At 43.6% G+C, this 22,149-nt stretch overlaps 1 protein-coding gene across 2 annotated transcripts in view; it reads left to right on the top strand.

The window, feature by feature from the left end:
* The window catches only part of STX18 (syntaxin 18), a 200,740-nt gene that overhangs the window by 167,708 nt on the left and 10,883 nt on the right, over positions 1-22,149 (top strand). For both annotated transcript variants that reach the window (XM_033949373.1, XM_033949363.1), the window contains one exon: positions 17,783-17,863. In XM_033949373.1, the coding sequence (XP_033805264.1) occupies positions 17,783-17,863 (81 nt within the window). The remainder of the gene's footprint in view (positions 1-17,782; positions 17,864-22,149) is intronic.

The raw sequence follows: 22,149 nt of genomic DNA, 5'->3' as shown, positions 1-22,149 counted from the left end.
AAGACACACTTTTTCCACCCCCAAAAAAGGGGGTGGAAAAATGGGTGGGACTTATGGTGCAAATACACCTCTGCCCCCCCCCCCTGACGTTCCTTTGCTGCTCATCAGCCTGCCGCTGCTGGTACTGCTTGCCACCCTCGTACCCACTCGCCACCGCAGGAAAGGAAGGGAAGGGTCGGCAACGTGCAGTCAGGCCCACAAGTCTTCCCCCAACATCCGGACCTTATCTGAGACGTCAGAATTGACATCGGGGGAAGGCTTGTGTGCCTGATTGCATGCTGCTGGCCCTTCCCTTCGTAGAAATGGAGCAGCAGTGGGCGAGTTGCGGACCAGGGAGGAGGAATCGGTGCGGCAGGGAGGTAGGCAGGTAGGCTTTGGTGCAGGAGGGAGGAAGGACAAAGACTGAAAGGCAGTAGGGGGGGCATAAACTCGGGACATAGGAAGAGGGAATAGAAAGAGACAATTGTTGGACCTGAGGGAGGAAGGAAGGAAAGAAAGATGGAAAGAAGAAAGAAATATCTGGTGCAACCAGAAATCACCAGACAACAAAGGTAAGATTTTAATTTAGTGATCAAAATCTGTCTGCTGCAGTATATTTGTCTATTTTTCCAGGGGGCTGGGTTCAGAGGCACAATTTGGTTCAGAATATTTTTTCCTCTAAATCATAAGAGGTGCTAAACTTCTACTTAAATTTTCAATACAAATTTTACTTTTAGAATCTTGGTTACTGATGTTGCTCAGGTAACAAAATCACTTTGTGTCAATTATAACTATTCCATCTGATTATTGGGTATTTTTTATTTAGTTTATCAAAAATTAGTCCAAGATTTAATTTTATCTTGCATTGATTACTGCAACATTTGTGATTTGGGTATTCTAAAAAAATTAAAAAAAAAAAGTTAATATCTAGGCTACAAATACTTCAAAATGTAGCAGTCCACATTTTTACAATAAAGAAATTTGATAGAGGACACCATGATTAAAAATATTACATTGGTTGCCAGTCTACAAGAATAGAATTTTAGGTAGTCTGTTTTTCTTTTAAGATCTTGTATGAGCTTAGTCTTTGTACAAACTTTCTGACTTTTCAGACACAATCTTATTTGTTTCAAACTTCTCATAGCTATGTGTTAAGAAAAAATGAATTACGCTGCAGTTGTTCTCTTAAGTGGCTCCTGGAAACTAGAATTTGTTGCCAGTTGAATTAGATTTGAAAAATTATGATCTGAGATTTAGAAAAACACTGGAGACATGGCCTCAGTATAAGTAAATAAGTGTTACTCTTAAGTGTTAACAATGTAATTTCTCTATGAGATGTAATTCACTTGCTGATGAGATCTCTTCATTTTTTTTATGAATCTGTAGAGCTACTGATTTAAGATAGTACACAAATGATTGTTAATAATTAAGGCTATAGACTTGTGTTTATTTTTTTCTTTCATTTTCCTATAGGCCTTCCTGTATTTCCATATTTGTTTTCCATTTGCTGTAATACTCATATCTGACAAGTGGAAAAATGTTACCTTCCAAAAAAAAGAAAAATGATGGTTTCTTGAATATTGCATGTAGCAAAAATTTTGGTAACTCAAATACTCTGCATATATGAACCTTGGGCCTGATTCTGTATAGGACGCTGGTCTCGGTGGCCATCTAAGAAGTGGCTGAGAATCGCATGACAATTGTGCATCAGTGTCCCATTCAGAATTACGTCTACCTTAAGACACAGACATCTTACCCCCAATTCTATAACCGGCATCACAGTTCTTACTTTTTATCAGATCAGCACAGAGACATCGGTAAAAGTTCTTCCAGGTACTGCAGTCAGAGGTCTTCTCATCAATGTCTAAATTGAAAGACCACTGCTCCAGACTTGCCTCATCTCAGAAAGAACTGATTTTGATTCAGACCTCTTGGATTCAACTTACTCCAATCCAGAGTTCTCTGCCCCAGAATCTTTTGGTATAACATCAGATCCTTCTCCTCTACCACCTAGAAGAAGGTCTCCGCTAGAGAGTTTGTCATTCACCAGATTCATCCGTCAGATGGGGCAAGCCCTTTCAGTAAAGATGGAATCTAAATCTGAGCCAAGAGTGGAGTTATTTGATGCCTTGGACTTTGAAGAAATCCCTAAGGATTGCTTAAAATATCCATTCCACCATCTCATGAGAGATACTATGTCAAAAAATTGGCAGACACATAAGAATTGCCACTGCTGAGTCAGACCAGTGGTCCATCGTGCCCAGCAGTCCGCTCACGCAGCGGCCTTTAGGTCAAAGACCAGTGCCCTGTTTGATCCAGCACTTGATTTCCTGAGCTGATTCTTCAGGGAGTAGAGAATTCTTTGGCAGGAGCTGGACTTTCTAGCTTTTCTCATGAAATTTAGAGAGACTGGCATCCTTCCCCCCCCCCCTCCACCGCCTTCCAGAGTTTCACATTTTATTATATTCCCTACTTTTTAACACCTAGGAATCCATCTAAAGCAGTGTCTTGCAAACTTCTGGAAGCCGTGGCACACTACACCCTGTGGAGGGCATCCATAAATGCGAGGACGTCGATGCAGTGACACCATGCACTTGTGTAATGCCATCACGTCGACGCATGCACGAAGGCACTCCAGACGGGGCCCTGAGCCACCAGTGCTGCAAGGGGAGAGGTGCCGGCTCTGGCTGACTGCCTACAGAACATGCCTCTTGCCATGAGAGGCATGTCCTGTAAGCAGCTGGTGCCTCTCTTCACCGACGTCTCACAGCATACCAGAATCTTGCCGCAGCACAGAGTTTGCAATACACTGATCTAAAGTATCAGAGTCAACAGCAAAGCAGTAAATTTCTAACATGGCTCTTGAAGCCCTTGAATAGAATTTTGTACAGCAAATGTTATAATTATGCCCAAATTTAAACAGCGGAGAAATAACAAGCTGTGTCGCCTGAATGAGGGCTTTAGTAGTGGGTCTTCAGCAGATGTTGCTACTATATAAGTAAACATACAGTATAGGAAAACTGAAACTACAACTGTAAATGTACTCATTGGGGTGGTATAGGCTGCTTTGTGAACTTGGAGCTCTAATAAAATGTTATAGTAATTCTCTGTCCCCCCGTTTGTCACAAAAGAGCTTATTATCTTCTCAAAAACTTGATGCATGGTAAGTGCCTGTCCTGACCTATAAATGCAGTTGTTGAGTGAAAATAAAGGCTATATTTTCATTAGTATGTCTTGCTATCTGGTACATCAGACACACTTGTCAGTTTTAAAACAACTTCAGTAACTATGGTTACCTCACTGGACATCTTATGGTTGACATTTTCCTGAACTAATGGAGCCTTTACATTTTCAAAATGGATTCTAAAATGATTTAGATTTCAAATAAAATTTCTGAACTATGATTTTAATGCCACTTAAATTTGGAATTGTTACAGTAGTTGATTACAGGGTGCTTGGATTCTGAATGTTTTTAGAAGGAAACAGGAGAGGATTTGTTAGCGCTTTCTGACAGTGCATAAATACGGAGAAAAAATTGTGAACCACCTAGCATGGTCTGCATTTTAGCACAATTTGTAAACGAGGCATGGCTAAACATTATTCTACATAAAATAAACGATGCTGAAATGGATACGGCATCCAAAATTACATACAATCAAAGTATAGTGTTACCATAAAGCTCTTATTTTATTCGCTTCCTTTCCTAATATTCTTAACATTATGTACTTTTGTTTGCCATCACACACTGAGATTTCAATGTATTGTCCACAATGATACCTAGGTCCTTTTCCTTAATAATGACTCCTTATGATGCTAGGTTCTGCATAGAGAATGACACGGGGAAAAATTTGTCCCCGTCACCGCCCTGTCCCCGCGACCACTGTCCCTGTCACTGCCCCCGCAACCACCATCACCGTCCCGTTCCCGCGACCACCGTCCCCCGCAGCATCCATACAAGCCTCAAACAGGTATGATATTGCTCTAGCTGTAACCGTTAGTCTTCCTTAGCAATTTTCATGCTGAAAGGGAAATAAAAATACCAAAGCAAGGGTTCTAATGGCAATGTCATTTGCTATGATCAACTACCATTCATAGGCCTTTGATGAAAAATGACTTCAAAAATTGGAATCTGATCCTCATTCTGCATTTACCAGATCAAGAGGGAGGAGTTGATTTGGGGTGGGGGGAGATTCTTTGCTCTGGAGTCCGGTTGAGCTGATTGCAAGGGAATCCAAGATCAGCTGAACCTGCAGCTTTGCAAAGTCTTGCCAGCTCAGCTGATCTTAGATTCCCTTGCAATCAACTCAACCGGACACCAGAGCAAAGAAAGGAGCAAAGAACCCGACCCTCCCCCAAACCAACCAAACGCTGGCCTTGCCTTACCTTACCTTAACTTCAGGCTATTTTGAATTTTTTTCTACAAGCAGTCGGAACTGCATGTGGCTGCTGGAAAGCCCTCGTCTGACGAAGTTGCGTCGGTGGAGGAGTTTCCAGCAGTCACACGTGGCTTTGGCTGCTTGTAGAAAAAAAAAATTCAAATTCGCAAGGAGGGAGGAAGATGGATGGACGATGGCGGTGGCGACAGCGATCTTTAGGAAGGAGGGAGGGGGCTGCGTTCGACTGGTAACTACGCACGTTCCCTCCCTTAACTGCGGAGACAAGGCCATTCACTGCTCCATAGAGCGGTGAATGGCCTTCTCCCCTTAGCTGTGGTGACCATTCCCCCCCCCCCCACACACACCGTTTTGGTGAGTTACCCATGGGTAGTCATGGCTAGCTGCAGGTAACCACTGTGTCATTCTCTAGTTTTGCATTAAAACATAAGAATAGCCATACTGGGTCAGACCAATGGTCTGTCTAGCCCAGTATCCTGTGCCCCACAGTGGTCAATTCAGGTTATTAGTGACATTCTATGCTACCGATCCAAGACCAAGCAGTGGCTTCTCCCATGTCTATCTCAATGGCAGACTAAGGATTTTCCTTCTGGAACTTGTCCAAACCTTTTTTTAAACTAGATAGTTAACAGCTGTTACCATATCCACTGGCAACAAATTCAAGAACTTAATTATTTTTGAGTTGAAAATATTTCCTCCTTTTGAGTTTAAAAGTATTTAATTGAGTATCTCCTAGTCTTTGTACTTTTTGAATGAGTAAGAAATCAATTCACTTTTACCCATTCTACACCATTCAGGATTTTGTAGACCTCTTATCATATCTACCCTCTTATCTCTTCCAAGCTGAAGAACCCTAACCTATTTAGCCTTTTCTCATAAGAGGAGTGTCATTCTCTTTATCATTTTGGTCACTCTGGACCTTTTCTAATTCAGCTATATCACTTTTGAGATATGGAGACCAGAACTGAACACAATACTCAAGATGAGGTTACATCATAGAGCAATAAAGAAACATTATTACATTACATTACATTTGAGATTTCTATTCCGCCTTGGGAAGCTTCTGGACAAGGGAAAATAAAGGGACAGCCGCTACTGGACCTGGAGAGAGGGAGAAGGAGAGATGCTGCTGGGAGGGGAGATTAGAGGAGCTGTCTTTCTTTGTCTGTTTCTCTCTCCTTGGCCCCCTTTGTCTGTCTGCCTTTCTGTGTCTCTCCCTGCCCCTCTGTCTTTCTTTTCTTTCTGTCTCCCTCCCTCCCACTGTCTGTCTTTCCTTCTATCCCTCCCCCTCCATTTTTCTGTGCAGCAGCATTTCCCTCCCCCCACCCCACTTCCTTGTGCAACAGCATTTCCCTCCCCCCCCACTTCCCTGTACAGCAGCCGCAGCAGCATTCCCTCCCCCTCCATTTCCCTTCCCCTCACACCACTTCCCTGTGCAGCAGCAGCGTTTTCCCCTACCCCCCCTTTCCCTTCCCGTGGTCTGGCCAGCTCCCTTAGTCCCTTGCCGCCCCCCCCTTCCCTTCCTGCGGTCCCAACAAACCTGCCGACTGAGGCAGCGTCCGCAGCACTCTACACACGCTGCTTCGGGGCCTTCTACTGCCCTGATTTACTCTAGCACGTCCCTGATGACATCATCAGAGACGCAGCAGAGCAAATCAGGGCAGTAGAAGGCCCCAAAGCAGTGTGTGTAGAGTGCTGCGGACGCTGCTGGAGTCGGAGGTTTGTCAGGACCGTGGGAAGGGGCGACAAGGGACTAAGTGAGTCAGTCAGATGGCGGGAAGGGATGGGAGGGTCAGACCGCGATGGGAGGGTCAACGGTCGGGACTGCGGGAAGGGGGGCGGCAAGGGACCAAGTGAGCCGGTCAGACGGTGGGAAGAGATGGGAAGGTCAGACCGCAATGGGAGGGTGCTTCGAGGAGAGGTGCGAGGGGAGGGGGAGTTGCCAACGAAGAAATTACTGTGAGTGAGGGGGGAGCCGGCAAGACCACAGGGACCGTTTTATGCGCGCATGCGCACTCCTGCCTGCCACGGACATACGGATCACAGATCATGCAGGTAGGAGTGCGCATGCGCACTTAGCGTTTTATTATGGTAGATGAACGGAATATTTTGTGGCACACCCAGAATCTCTTTGAGGTACACTGCTTAGATCATGCTCCATTATTATCTAATATTTATGAGTTGCTTTATACCTAACTAGCTTCAAGGCGACGTACAAATCAATGAGAATAACATAGTAACATAGTAGATGACGGCAGATAAAGACCTGAATGGTCCATCCAGTCTGCCCAACCTGATTCAATTTAAATTTTTTTTTATTTTTTTTTTTTCTTCTTAGCTATTTCTGGGCGAGAATCCAAAGCTTTACCCGGTACTATGCTTGGGTTCCAACTGCCGAAATCTCTGTTAAGACTTACTCCAGCCCATCTACACCCTCCCAGCCATTGAAGCCCTCCCCTGCCCATCCTCCACCAAACGACCATACACAGACACAGACCGTACAAGTCTGCCCAGTAACTGGCCTAGTTCAATATTTAATATTATTTTCTGATTCTAAATCTTCTGTGTTCATCCCACGCTTCTTTGAACTCAGTCACAGTTTTACTCTCCACCACCTCTCTCGGGAGCGCATTTCAGGCATCCACCACCCTCTCCGTAAAGTAGAATTTCCTAACATTGCCCCTGAATCTACCACCCCTCAACCTTAAATTATGTCCTCTGGTTTTACCATTTTCCTTTCTCTGGAAAAGATTTTGTTCTACATTAATACCCTTTAAGTATTTGAACGTCTGAATCATATCTCCCCTGTCTCTCCTTTCCTCTAGGGTATACATATTCAGGGCTTCCAGTCTCTCCTCATACGTCTTCTGGTGCAAGCCTCCTATCATTTTCGTCACCCTCCTCTGGACCGCCTCAAGTCTTCTTACGTCTTTCGCCAGATACGGTCTCCAAAACTGAACACAATACTCCAAGTGGGGCCTCACCAATGACCTGTAAAGGGGCATCAACACCTTCTTCCTTCTACTGACTACGCCTCTCTTTATACAGCCCAGAATCCTTCTGGCAGCAGCCACTGCCTTGTCACACTGTTTTTTCGCCTTTAGATCTTCGGACACTATCACCCCAAGGTCCCTCTCCCCGTCCGTGCATATCAGCTTCTCTCCTCCCAGCATATACGGTTCCTTCCTATTATTAATCCCCAAATTCATTACTCTGCATTTCTTTGCATTGAATTTTAGTTGCCAGGCATTAGACCATTCCTCTAACTTTTGCAGATCCTTTTTCATATTTTCCACTCCCTCTTCGGTGTCTACTCTGTTACAAATCTTGGTATCATCTGCAAAAAGGCACACTTTTCCTTCTAACCCTTCAGCAATGTCACTTACATACATATTGAACAGGATTGGCCCCAGCACCGAACCCTGATGGACTCCACTAGTCACCTTTCCTTCCTTCGAGCGACTTCCATTAACCACCACCCTCTGGCGTCTGTCCGACAGCCAGTTTCTGACCCAGTTCACCACTTTGGGTCCTAACTTCAGCCCTTCAAGTTTGTTCAACAGCCTCCTATGAGGAACTGTATCAAAGGCTTTGCTGAAATCCAAGTAAATTACATCTAGCATATGTCCTCGATCCAGCTCTCTGGTCACCCAATCAAAAAATTCAATCAGGTTCGTTTGGCACGATTTACCTTTTGTAAAGCCATGTTGCCTCTGATCCTGTAACCCATTAGATTCAAGGAAATACACTATCCTTTCTTTCAGCAACACTTCCATTATTTTTCCAACAACTGAAGTGAGGCTCACCGGCCTGTAGTTTCCTGCTTCATCCCTGTGACCACTTTTATGAATAGGGACCACATCCGCTCTCCTCCAATCCCCAGGAATCCCTCCCGTCTCCAGAGATTTGTTGAACAAGTCTTTAATAGGACTCGCCAGAACCTCTCTGAGCTCCCTTAGTATCCTGGGATGGATCCCGTCTGGTCCCATCGCTTTGTCCACCTTCAGTTTTTCAAGTTGCTCATAAACACCCTCCTCCGTGAACGGCGCAGAATCTACTCCATTTTCTCGTGTAACTTTGCCAGACAATCTCGGTCCTTCTCCAGGATTTTCTTCTGTGAACACAGAATAGAAGTATTTGTTTAGCACATTTGCTTTCTCCTCATCACTCTCCACATATTTGTTCCCAGCATCTTTTAGCCTAGCAATTCCATTTTTTATCTTCCTCCTTTCACTAATATATCTGAAAAAATTTTTATCTCCCTTTTTTACATTTTTAGCCATTTGTTCTTCCGCCTGTGCCTTCGCCAAACGTATCTCTCTCTTGGCTTCTTTCAGTTTCACCCTGTAGTCCTTTCTGCTCTCCTCTTCTTGGGTTTTTTTATATTTCATGAACGCCAACTCTTTCACCTTTATTTTCTCAGCCACTAGGTTGGAGAACCATATCGGCTTCCTTTTTCTCTTGTTTTTATTGATTTTCTTCACATAAAGGTCCGTAGCCATTTTTATCGCTCCTTTCAGCTTAGACCACTGTCTTTCCACTTCTCTTATGTCCTCCCATCCTAACAGCTCTTTCTTCAGGTACTTTCCCATTGCATTAAAGTCCGTACGTTTGAAATCTAGGACTTTAAGTATCGTGCGGCCGCTCTCCACTTTAGCCGTTATATCAAACCAAACCGTTTGATGATCGCTACTACCCAGGTGAGCACCCACTCGAACATCATACATCATGTATTGACGAAAACGAAGGTTAAGTGGACATTAATTAAGAGGGAGAGAAATAGAATGAAGAGAGGATGTAAAGGGAGATTTAGGGTGATACTAGAGGTATGGATAACATTGAATGGAGTTATAATGTTCATTGAAAATATTGAGCTTTCTGTCAGTTGTCAGTAGAATATATTGTCCTGAAGAGGAGAGCTTTTATCTTCTTCCGAAACCTAAGGTAGTAGGGTTCTGCTTTGATAGTTGCTGGGAGGCTGTTCCAATTCTTTGTGCCAATGTAGGTGATGGGTGTGTTAAATATGCACTTGTATTTAATTCCTTTTGGTGATGGAAGGAGCAGGAGCTTTTTGATGTTTCTGGCTGAAATAGACCAGGAATTGATGAAAAATTTTACAAGAGGTTCTGCAAAGCTCGCATATAAGATGTGGTACATTATGCGTGATATTTTGAAGTTTATTATTAGGTAGATTATGGGGCTCATTTTCAAAGACTGGCACTTTAAGTCTTTGTAAATGAGCCCTAAGTGAATTTGATTTTTCAGGTTCCATATTTAACTGATTCAGAGATTTCTTAATCAATCATACTGTGTGATTTAAAAAAGAACAAAAAAAAAAAATGGGGTCCTTCAGGAGTCCCTATTTTCTCTGCTGCTGTTTAATTTTTCACTATTTTTATATTAATATCAGTTCAACATGACCTTACTAGTTTTTATCCTGGAATTGCTATTAGGAAAATTTTAAAAAATGGGCATATGATCAATTATCCCAGGACAAGCAGGCAGCATATTCTTGACTGATGGGTGACGGCACCGACGGAGCCCCGGTATGGACAATTTTAGAGTGATTGCACTCTAAGAACTTAGAAAGTTCTAGCTAGGCCGCTCCGTGCGAGTGCCTTCCCGCCCGACGAAGGCATGTGGTCCCCAGTTTCTTAGTTTCCGCAGAGCTAAGAAGACGTGTGTTTTCCAACGGCTGTTGGATAATCCTTTTTTCGCCTTCCCGCTCGCGTATTTTTCTTCGTGAAACTTCACGTTTTCTTTTTTTATTCTTTTCTTGATTACAATTTTTTTTTTTAAAAAGTCTATTTTTTTCAACTTTTTTCGGTCGGCCCCGGCGGGGCCTGTTGGCACCATCGAAGCCTCGGGCTTTGATTTTGCTACTGCCGTTTTTACCTTCATGCCCCCTTCACCGGGTTTTAAAAAGTGTCAGCGGTGTGCACGCCCTATTTCTTTATCCGATCCGCACAAGTGGTGCCTTCAGTGCTTGGGTCCGGACCATAGGGCTGAGACGTGCACTCGCTGTGCTTCACTTCAAAAGAGAACTTTAAAGAATCGCCAGATTCAACAGCAACTACTTTTCGGTGCCGCTATGGAAGTTCCACCAGCATCGACTCCGGCATCGGCAACTTCCTCCAAGTCGGCACCGGCGGTTGCAACACCGCAAGATACATCTTCGGTATCGCACTCCACAGGTAAGCCAGCTAAGAAGCCATCCCTTACAGTTCTCGGCCCGCCAGTCGAACATGCAGTGAGCCAAGTCCTGCAGACTGCGCGCCGGCCCCGCAAACGCTCCGCTCCCATAGAAGTGACTGCCTCTTCATCGGCATCGACTTCGCCTGAGCGTCGAGCTGCACCGCAGGTACCGAGCAAGAAAAAAGTGATACCGGTGCCATCGGGACCGTCTCTGGATGAGCGCATAGCATCCATCCTCCAGGTCCAGCTTAAGGAGCAATTACAACACCTGCTCCCAGCTCTGCTAACTCCGAACCTTCCAGTGTCGGTACCTACTGAGCCTACGGTACCGATCGTTGACCAGCCTATTTTGTCGGCATCGACATTATCGGCACCGTTTAAATCTGCCTCTTCTATGTCTATGCCTATTTTGTCGGCAGAGCCAAAGTCTCTTCGTCGAGCTGTTCACTCAGTCTCTGATCCGGTACCGCTTTCTGACACCTGTACCGCTTTACATTCACCTGGTACGGTGTCGATGCGTTCCGGCAAATCAGTACGTAAAACCAGGCATACCGAATCCTCTACTCCTCTATCTCAGGGCCGTCTTCCATCGGTACGTGACCCTGATTTATGGGATGATTCCGAGGATCTCCTCGGTACCGAGGAGGATTTTTCATCGGATGAGGCTGACCCATCAGTGCAGGATCCTGCTAGTAAGCCAGAGCACTCTTCCTTCACTAAATTTCTTAGGGAGATGTCAGACACCCTTTCTCTCCCATTAGAGTCTGATTCTAAAAAGTCCAAGGCATTCCTGGATGCTTTGGACTTTGACCAACCTCCCAAGGAATTTTTGAAATTACCCCTTCACGATATCTTAAGGGAAACCTTTTACAAAAATCTGGAGACTCCTCTCACCATCCCAGGAGCTCCAAGGAAATTGGAATCACTTTATAAAGTTATTCCTATTCCAGGGTTTGACAAACCTCAGCTTCCACACAAATCTTTGCTGGTGGAGCCAACCCTGAAAAAATCTGCAGGCTCAAGTGTGTATGCTTCTGTCCCTCCTGGCAGAGAGGGCAAGGCTATGGACAAATTCGGTAAACGACTTTACCAGAATGCTATGTTGGCCAACCGTTCAGGTAACTATGCATTCCACTTCTCGTTTTACCTGAAACATCTTATACAGCAGATGGCCACTTTTCAGAAATATATTCCTGACTGCAAACTTTCTGCTTTTCAGCAATGCACTGCCAGTCTCTTGCAGCTCAGGAAGTTTATGGTCCGTTCCATCTATGACACATTTGAACTGACAACCCGATCTATTGCAATGTCTGTAGCTGTGAGACGATTAGCATGGCTTCGCGTCTCAGAACTTGATGTTAACCACCAGGACCGCCTTGCCAATGCTCCCTGCCTGGGTGATGAGCTGTTTAGAGAATCTCTGGATACCACCACCCAGAAGCTTTCGGCTCATGAGACGAGGTGGGATACCTTATTGAAAAACAAAAAGAAACCCCCTCCTACTCGTCCTTTTAGGCAGCAGACGTCGTACCAGCGCCGTTTCTCTGCTCGGCCAATTCAGCCTCATCCTCCTCAGCCTCAGAGGCGGAGGCAGCGGCAGCAACAGGCTCACCAACAACAGCCGCCTGCAATTAAGCCTGTTGCTCAGCCTAAACCAACTCAGCCCTTTTGACTCTCTTCTCCAGGGCATTGCCAGTCTTCCTCCCTCATTTCCTCTTCCACAGCCTATCGGAGGTCGCCTCCAAATTTTTCTGGCTCGATGGGAGGTAATCACCACCGATCAATTGGTGCTCTCTATCATCGCCCACGGCTACTCCCTGAATTTTCAGACTCCTCCGCCGTTGGGCCTGCCAAAAGAGCCTGCTTCCAACAAGTCTCAATCCCTCCTTCTCTCTCAAGAGGTTCAATCCCTCCTTCTTCTCAATGCCATCGAAGAAGTTCCTCCAGATCAGCGAGGTCAGGGATTTTACTCTAGGTACTTTCTAGTTCCCAAAAAGACCAGAGACCTCAGACCTATATTAGATCTCAGAGATCTCAACAAATGTTTGGTCAAGGAGAAGTTCAAAATGCTCTCTCTTGCCATCCTCTACCCTCTTCTCACTCAGGGCAACTGGCTATGCTCCCTCGATCTCAAAGAGGCCTACACACGTATTCCTATCCATCTGACCTCCAGACAATATCTACGCTTTCTCATCAATCAAAATCATTATCAGTACAAGGTGCTACCCTTCGGTCTGGCCTCCTCTCCCAGGGTATTCACCAAGTGTCTAATTGTGGTAGCAGCCTATCTCCGCTCTCACAATTTTCAAGTCTTCCCTTATCTGGACGACTGGCTGATCAAGGCTCATTCTCCTCAGGCGGTTCTGCTTGCCACCAACCAGACCATTCACTTCCTTCAACTGTTGGGTTTCGAAATCAATCTACCCAAGTCGCACCTCATTCCAACCCAGCGACTCCAATTCATTGGCGCCATTCTGGACACCGTTCTCATGAGGGCATTTCTTCCATCCAACCGCCTTCAGACCATCCTTCAACTCTGTCGGCAGGTGTTTCAACAGATTACCATCTCTGCGAATCACATGATGGTGCTCTTGGGGCACATGGCTTCGACAGTGCATGTCACCCCCTTCGCACGTCTCCACCTGCGCACTCCTCAATGGACCTTAGCAACCCAGTGGTCACAAGCGACGGATCCTTGCTCACAACACATATCTGTGACATCGTCTCTTTGACGGTCACTTCTTTGGTGGTTGACATCTTCAAATCTATCCAGAGGTCTACTGTTCCATCTACCTCCTCATCATCTCGTGATCACCACAGATGCATCCCCTTATGCCTGGGGAGCTCACTTAAACGAATTCCAAACTCAGGGTTTTTGGACTGCCCAGGAAAAGAAACATCACATCAATTTCCTGGAACTCCGAGCAATGTTTTATGCCCTCAAGGCATTTCAACATCTTCTCTTTCCTCAAGTACTACTCATTTGCACAGACAATCAAGTTGCAATGTACTACATCAACAAACAGGGAGGGACGGGCTCTCGCCTGTTGTGTCAGGAAGTCCAACGGATTTGGTCTTGGGCGACAGCTCGTCATTTATTCCTGAAAGCGGTCTACATTCAAGGGGAGCAGAATTCCTTAGCAGCCAATCTCAGCAGAATTCTCCAATCTCACGAATGGACTCTCGACCCCTTGACTCTTCAGTCCATTTTCTCTCAATGGGGCACTCCTCAAGTGAACCTTTTTGCAGCTCCTCACAATCATCAACTGCCCCTGTTTTGCTCCAGACTCTACTCCCCTCACCGTCTGGCACCCGATGCATTTCTCCTGGATTGGACCAATCTCTTCCTATATGCATTTCCTCCTCTACTGCTCATGCTGCGGACATTGTTCAAGCTCAGGAGGGAACAAGCCACCATGATTCTCATCGCTCCACGGTGGCCCAGGCAACACTGGTTCTCCCTTCTACTTCAACTCAGTTCCAGGGAACCCATACTTCTTCCACTGTTTCCTTCTCTGCTTACTCAGCATCAACAGTCCCTACTGCATCCCAACTTACAGTCTCTGCACCTGACAGCTTGGTATCTCTCGGGCTAACTTCGGCTCATTCACTCCTATCTCAGCCTGTCCGTTATATCATTGATGCTTCCAGGAAACCGGCCACCCTTCACTGTTATTAACAGAAATGGTCTTGGTTTTCTTCCTGGTGCCTCGTACATCACCATAATCCCACGTCTCTAGCAGTGGGACTGGTTGTTGGACTATCTTCTTTCCTTGTCTGACTCTGGTCTAAAATCTACTTCTATAAGAGTTCATCTCAGTGCCATTGCTGCCTTTCATGAGCCAATTCATGGAAAACCCCTCTCTGCTCATCCTTTGGTTTCCAGGTTCATGAGGGGCCTTTTCAATGTGAAACCACCTCTTAAAGCCCCTCCTGTTGTCTGGGATCTCAATGTGGTTCTTTCCGCTTTAATGAAACCTCCTTTTGAACCTTTGGCCACAGCACATTTCAAATTTCTCACTTGGAAAGTGGTCTTCCTTATAGCTCTCACCTCTGCCAGGAGAGTCAGTGAGTTACATGCACTAGTGGCCGATCCACCTTTCACTGTTTTTCACCATGATAAGGTGGTTCTACGTACACACCCAAAGTTTCTCCCTAAGGTTGTGTCTGACTTTCATCTTAATCAGTCCATTGTCCTACCTGTTTTTTTTCCCAAAGCCTCATTCTCATCCAGGTGAACAGGCTTTGCATTCCTTGGACTGTAAACGTGCTTTGGCTTACTATCTTGAACGCACTAAACCTCACAGATCGTCTCCTCAACTTTTTTTGTCATTTGATCCTAACAAGATGGGTCATCCTGTATCTAAACGCACTTTATCCAATTGGCTTGCTGCTTGCGTTTCATTCTGTTATGCTCAGTCGGGCCTGACACTGGAAGGTTCTGTCACGGGCCACAAAGTTAGAGCTATGGCAGCGCCTGTAGCTTTCCTCCGCTCCACTTCCATTGAGGAAATCTGCAAGGCTGCTACTTGGTCCTCAGTTCATACTTTTACATCTCACTATTGTCTGGATGCATTCTCCAGACGGGATGGACACTTCGGCCAATCTGTTTTACAAAATTTGTTTTCCTATAGGCCAACCTTCCCTCCATCCCTCTTTTTGTTAGTTTGGAGGTCACCCATCAGTTAAGAATATGCTGCCTGCTTGTCCTGGGATAAAACACAGTTACTTAACGTAACAGGTGTTATCCAGGGACAGCAGGCAGATATTCTTGCGTCCCACCCACCTCCCTGGGTTGGCTTCTTAGCTGGCTTATCCTAACTGGGGACCGCACGCCTTCGTCGGGCGGGAAGGTACTCGCGCACGCACGGTGCGGCCTAACTAGAACTTTCTAAGTTCTTAGAGTGCAATCACTCTAAAATTGTCCGTACCGGGGCTCCGTCGGTGCCGTCACCCATCAGTCAAGAATATCTGCCTGCTGTCCCTGGATAACACCTGTTACGGTAAGTAACTGTGCTTTACTTGACACTGATAAGACCGAGATATTATGGTTCAATAACTCTTCAGTAAATATATCTCTATTTATTCCCATGATGCAAGGAAAAACTTCTCTTGTTTTGGGATATTTTGACTGACATTTTCTTTTTGAGCCACAAATTGGCAATTTAACTATGAGGGGGTGGGGATGTTTTGTTTTTTTAACAAACTCGCAGTTGAGACTGAGTCATTTATTTTCATGATGAATATTTCACTGATAGTTCAGTCAACTGTCCCAATTAGATTATTGTAATTTTATTTTATATTGGAATACAAAAAAATTACAAAGTAAACTTCAGCTTTTGCAAAATACTACTACTACTACTACTACTACTACTGTAAGTACTATTTATTTCTGTAGTGCTGCTAGATGTATACATTCAAGAGACAGCCCCTTCTCAGTAGAGCTTACAACCTAAACAATACAGCTGCCAGTTGTGAAAAAGTATGATCAAATTTCACTGGCTTCCAGTAAAAGCTAGAATTATTTATAAAGTATTCTATTTTATTTTAAAATCTTCTATGGCCAAGCAGCTGAGCATATATGTACTGTTAACTAGATCATCAGCTCATACTTTTCTTAAGACTGAAATTTTACTTAATTTTCTATCAGACCATGACAAGTGCCCATCATAAATGTTGTTCTTGCCAAAACATCTAAATTCCAATTTTCTAAAAGGCAGAACTGGTCTGTTTTTCACTGAGTTTGTCCAGATAGCAAGGGGAAGTGGTTGAATGCATGGTTTTAATAGAATTAGAGCAAGCTTACAATCTTTTTCAGCAATAATGAAACAGGAAAAAAAAGACATGCAAAAAAAGTTTTTATGTACACCTATTTTCAGTCATGACAAGTCAGAAAGAGTGTACTGACGAGCTGACCACTGGCGGGATTAAGGCATGACCCTCTCCCACCCCTAAATATGTGACAGTAGATATCAGGCTGTATGACACCATTCCTAAGCAAATGGATGGAGTAGCCTAGTGGTCATTACAGTGGACTTTAATGCTTTCATGTCAATACAACTATTGAAACATAGAAATATCACCTCTACCTCTTGGAACATAGAAATACCTCCTCTATCTAACTATTCCCGCCCCCCCCTTCTTTTACAAAACCACACAGGTTTTTAGCGCCCGCTGGTATGTTGCATGCTATTTGCTGCTCCAATGCTTATAGGAATTCTGGGGGCTATTGTACTGGTGGGACCAGTAGGTTTTCTTTGTTCCTGGATGGTTCACCATAACATATAAAAGGGGTTTGATGGGATTTGTAACTGGGTCCCTTTATGTAAAATCTACTGCACTGACCACAAAGCTGCCCCTCTGCTGGGATTCTGTGTGGACAGTTTACTAGGAATGCTGCCAAATATGTCCCAATGGATTGCTTTTCTTCATTTTTCTGGTTTTATTTTATTTTTCTGGTTTGATTATGGCTTTGAACTCAATGTTTTCATGCTCAACATACCCACCTGTAAGTATTGTTTCTATTTCAGAAATGGTACTTACAGGTGGGTATGTAGAGCATGAAAACATTGAGTTCAAAGCCATAATCAAACCAGAAATTTAGATGGTTTTCTAGTTCGGTTATTGCTGTGAGCTAGACATTTTTTGAGACATCTTGACAAAATGTCTCATTTCAGACTTTTGATGGCATATCAAAAATGCCTCTAAGAGTCTTGGATCATTTTAAATTTTTATATGAATCTGACCCAGTGAAAATAATTTTTGGGGCAAAAAAAATATTTTTCCTCCCTGTTCTGGGGGTTTTCTGGCTTGATTATTGCTATAGCTAGACTTTTTTTTTTTTTTTTAAAGATATCTTTAACAAAATGTCTCATTTTGAACTTTTGATGGCATATCGATAATGCCCCTAAGTCTTGTGTCATTTTAAATTTTCATTTGAATCTGACTTGGTGAAAATAATTTTTGGGGCATTCTTCTCCCTGTTCTGGGATTTGTGTGTGCTGAATTTTATGTGCCTGCATAAAAGTTTTATTTTAGTTTTAGATACCATATAACATTTTCATAAAGACCCAAATACTCTTGTTTTGGCATAATATGTATATTTATATATGTTTTATGTATCTATATATTGTCTACTGCCCAAAGAACAGTACAGCCTTTTTTTTTTTTTTTTTGCATTGGAATTTATATACACTATAATATTTGTCCCACAGGAAACAGAGATTGACAATATTCATCAACTAGTTGTAGGTGCAACTGAGAATATCAAAGAAGGAAATGAAGACATACGAGAGGTAATATTTCTAAACAGTACTTTTCGGTGGATGGTTTAACTCTGAGCAACAAGACAAAATGGCATTTACCATTCTGAGACATGAAGCTGAAAAAGAAATAAAGGCAGAAATTGATTTAAAACGTATTCAGCTGCATTTCTAATAAAACAAATGTTATGTCTGTATGCTGGTAGAAATACAAGGGGGTGATGAAAAGTTCTAAGCCCAGCCAACTTCCTAAATCTGAGTGTTACTTTACCACTGTAGATGAAAGTGTTATTTTATTCTGCAAATCATTTTATTTTGCAAAGTGCCAATTTGCAGAATCGCAATGCTTTGTTTGGACATTGTTTCAGATCATTGATTGAACCATATCAACAAAAAGTGTGGCATTTTCAAGTATAGAACTCTGAGCTATCATGAAGCTTCTATTCCTGCAGAAGAAAACTCCAAAGGAAATCCATGAATGTATGATGCAAACATTGAGTGACAAATGCTCATCATACTCCAGTGAAGAAGTGATATGAAATTTTCAGCTGGAGATTTTGAGACCGAAGATGCAGCAAGGGGCATATGATCTCCTGAAACTATTGACCATGCCCATGACCTGATTTTGGTAGATTGGCAAATATCTGTTAAAACAATTGCTGAGACATTGTAGATATCCAGGGAACGTGTTGGGTGTATAATCCACAAGCAGTTGGGTATGCAGAAACTGTCAGCCAAGTGGGTATCTAAATGCTTGAATGCTGATGAGAAACAATGTCGAATGAAGACTTCCAAGTTGATTTTGCAGCACTTTCAGCAAGCTGGTGCCAACTTTTTGGAACGACTATTTTCTGTTGAGAATTATACACAGCTATAGAAGGGTATAAATAGAGGATTACTGCACAGATCCTGGACCTGTTGGGCCGCAACGTGAGCGGATTGCTGGACACGATGGATTGATGGACCTCAGGTCTGACCAAGCCTCTGCTTATGTTCTTATGAGACAAAACAGTCCATGCAATGGTGGCACTAAGGTTCTCCAAGGCCAAGGAAATTCAAGACCTAAAGGTCAGCAGGAGAGGTCAGGCCACAGTGTTTTGGGATCTAGAAGATGTTGTAATGAATATCTTCCAATGGGTCAAACAGTTAATGCAGAATACTACTGTAATTTGCTGTGCTGATTTAAAGGAAGCATTTATTGAAAAAAGGAAATGGAATCTGTGGAATGGAGTTCTCTTTTTGCAAGACAGTGCACCTGCTCAAAAGGTTGGTAAAATGATGGATGTTTTGACGCAGTTGGTGTTTTAGTGCATAGACCATCCACCCTACTCACCAGTTCTGGCTCCGTCTGACTATTTTCTGTTTCCAAACCTTAAAAAGAGTTTAAATGGATGACAATTTTCAAGTGATTTGAAGGTGATTGCAGCAGCTGAGTAGTATTTCAGTGACTAAACATCAGAGTATGTTTTTTGGGGAAGGGTTACAGAAACTTCAGACATGATGTACCAAGTGTGTTGAACTTAGGGGTGATTTTGTGGAATAAGTTGTAAGTTTCATGGCTCCATGTCTTTCCCTTCTTGGTTGGGCTGAGAACTTTTCATCGCCCCCTCATAAAATTGGTTCATTTTGTTTTACTGTGTTTTTAAAACACCACTTAATATTGTCACAGTATTGTAAAAATTGTGTATTTTTTTGGTTGGGTTATTAGTATCTGGATATTTGATGCAGCATGGGGGGGTGTGGTATGTTCATAATGTAACTTTATAATGTGGAGCAGTATATATATATATGTGTGTGTGTCTACACACACAGCAGATTTGAGAATTATGCAAACAGGCAAAAATTATGCTAGAGCCTACAATATAGCTTGTTCAAACATTTTGAAATTATGCATCTGCTGTGATACTTCTCCATAGATACGAGTAGAGATTTGATTTTGTCTCCATGATTTGCACTAACTGTCATAGACAGAATATGGCCAATATCAAAACAAGTTACCAGAAAAAAAAAAAAAAACACACTTTCTTATCCCATTAGATTAGTCCATATTATCAGGTTGTATTCTATCAGCAGATAGAGAGAGAGAATTGGTAACATAGTTGGTATAATGGATTACAACCTGGGAAATACTTTGCCCTGACCTCCTCGGGGAAATTCTTCCCCATGTCCATGCTGTTCAAGGATGATAGCTATGTATTACAACCTGGGAGGGGAGAAGGATCAGGCCTACCTCACTTAAATCCTACTGCACCATTCCAACCTCATCAGCTGCTGGAGATAGAGAAATGAAGGACTGGTACAGGACAGAATCCTTCATTTCTCTATCTCCAGCAGCTGGTGAGGTTGGAATGGTGCAGTAAGATTTAAGTGAGGTAGGCCTGATCCTTCTCCCCTCCCAGGTTGTAATACATAGCTATCATCCTTGAACAGCATGGACATGGGGAAGAATTTCCCCAAGGAGGTCAGGGCAAAGTATTTCTTTTTCATTTCTAACAGAGCAGGTAGTAATGGCACTGATGAAAATTGCCTTATATATAGTGGGATAGAACATATTAGAATGATTGAGTAGATCATTGTAAGGAACCATTTCAGCATGCTTTTCATATCTGATACTAGTGTCTTCTCAATAACAACAACATAAACTACTTCAGGCCTATTGTGAAATAATGCAAACCCTGACAAAAAAAATGTCACTTAGGACATGAGGCCAACTGAAACTGGCTGTTTTTGTTCCAGTTTAAATTGAATCTTTGGCTCAGTTTTGGCAAAACTGCAATTGAAACCGGCCTTACCATCACTTTTGCTGTAAGCCAACCTGCCCCCTCAACAGAAAACATGTTCCCCAGGCCACTCATCACTGTGCTCTCCTTCACCCACCCACCCTTCCCCGGGCAGGGTCTTCCTGGGCCAACCTCTTAAAGGCCCTTGCAGTGCAGTGCAGTGGTAGCCAGGGCAGAAGCATACCAAGTTGCTCCTGTCCCCATCGGCTGCAATATAATAATGGCAGCTGTGACTTCTACAGCAGCCTTGTGGCCACCATTTTGAAATTAGCAGTGGTCTAAGTTATTGGAGGGACTGCAGAAGCCACCCAGACATTTCTCCTGCACAGGGTTCTGTCACTGATGGTCTTGGCTGAATGGGAGGCCTCAGAGAGCTTTCTCAAGTGCATGAAGTGCTTGAGCAGGCCATACCTGTTTCAGTGGGATGCGCTGAACAAGTTGTTCAACTTTCTCAAGGTGTATTCCTTGATCATAGTTGTGACCAGGAAGACCTCTGTTCTGATGGAAGAGGGTACAGCTCTGAAGGAGACTCAAAACAGAAAAGTCAAGCAACTATTTAAGTAGGCCTTTGATTCCAAGAGGGTTCAAGCCTCCATCTGTAGGGACTTTTCATCCAAACTCTTCTACTTTGGACTCAATAGTTGCCAGAGTTAACAGATACTGCCACCTTTGCTAACGAGCTGTAAAACATAATCTGAATCATCTCTTTTTGGCCCATGGCTTTGGTGGTGTTAGCAGCATTCAGGTAGCTGTGACTGCGTCACTGGATGGCAGATTTGGCCTCCAAGGTTCATTTGAGCAAGCTATCATTTTGAGGCCAACTCCTTTTTAAGGAGGATTTTGAGAAATTGTTAAGGACCAGGGAGAAGTGAAACCACAATAATTGCCAGAGAAGCCTCCATGGTCTTCTTTGTGGTTTTTAGTAAACAAGTCATGTCCCAGAGATAGGGGGGTCTTTTTGCCTTGGCACTTTGGTTGCCGGGGCATTTTCAGGCCTAAAGTCTACAAGGGGCAGCCCTTTCGCAAGAAGGGAAAGAGTCCATGGTATCTACTCAGGCTTCACCCTACCCCCAAGAGCACCCATGGATGGTGTGCAGGCTCAGCAGATTCTACAACAATTAGACCCAGATCACCTTAGATCAATTAGTCCTAGAGGTAGTGTAGCAGGGCTGCACCCTGGATTTTACCAAAGCCATTTAAGATGCCTTTATCCCTGTGCTGCAGCCCTTCATCAAAAAGTTACAGCACTTGCTTTGACTAGGGACTGTAGAGCTAGTGCCACTCCAGGTCCAGGAGAACAGCTGCTCCATCTATTTTGTGGCCCTAAAGAAAAGGGGGTTCCTTCCATTCTACTTTAGATCTGAAAGGGGTTGATTCTTACAAGTTCCCCACTTCCAAATGGAAACATCGGAAACTGCTTTGGTCAGATCGGACAAGCTCACCTCCCTAGATCTAATAGAAGCACATTCCAATCAGAGAGCGCCACAAATGCTTCCTCTGCTCTTTAACTTAATACTTTACAATTTCTTACATATCCAA

Source organism: Geotrypetes seraphini, chromosome 1 (genome assembly GCF_902459505.1).
Source record: "Geotrypetes seraphini chromosome 1, aGeoSer1.1, whole genome shotgun sequence".
Taxonomy (NCBI): domain Eukaryota; kingdom Metazoa; phylum Chordata; class Amphibia; order Gymnophiona; family Dermophiidae; genus Geotrypetes; species Geotrypetes seraphini.
Note: the sequence above shows the minus strand (reverse complement) of the source record. Positions and strands in the feature narration are given on the sequence as shown.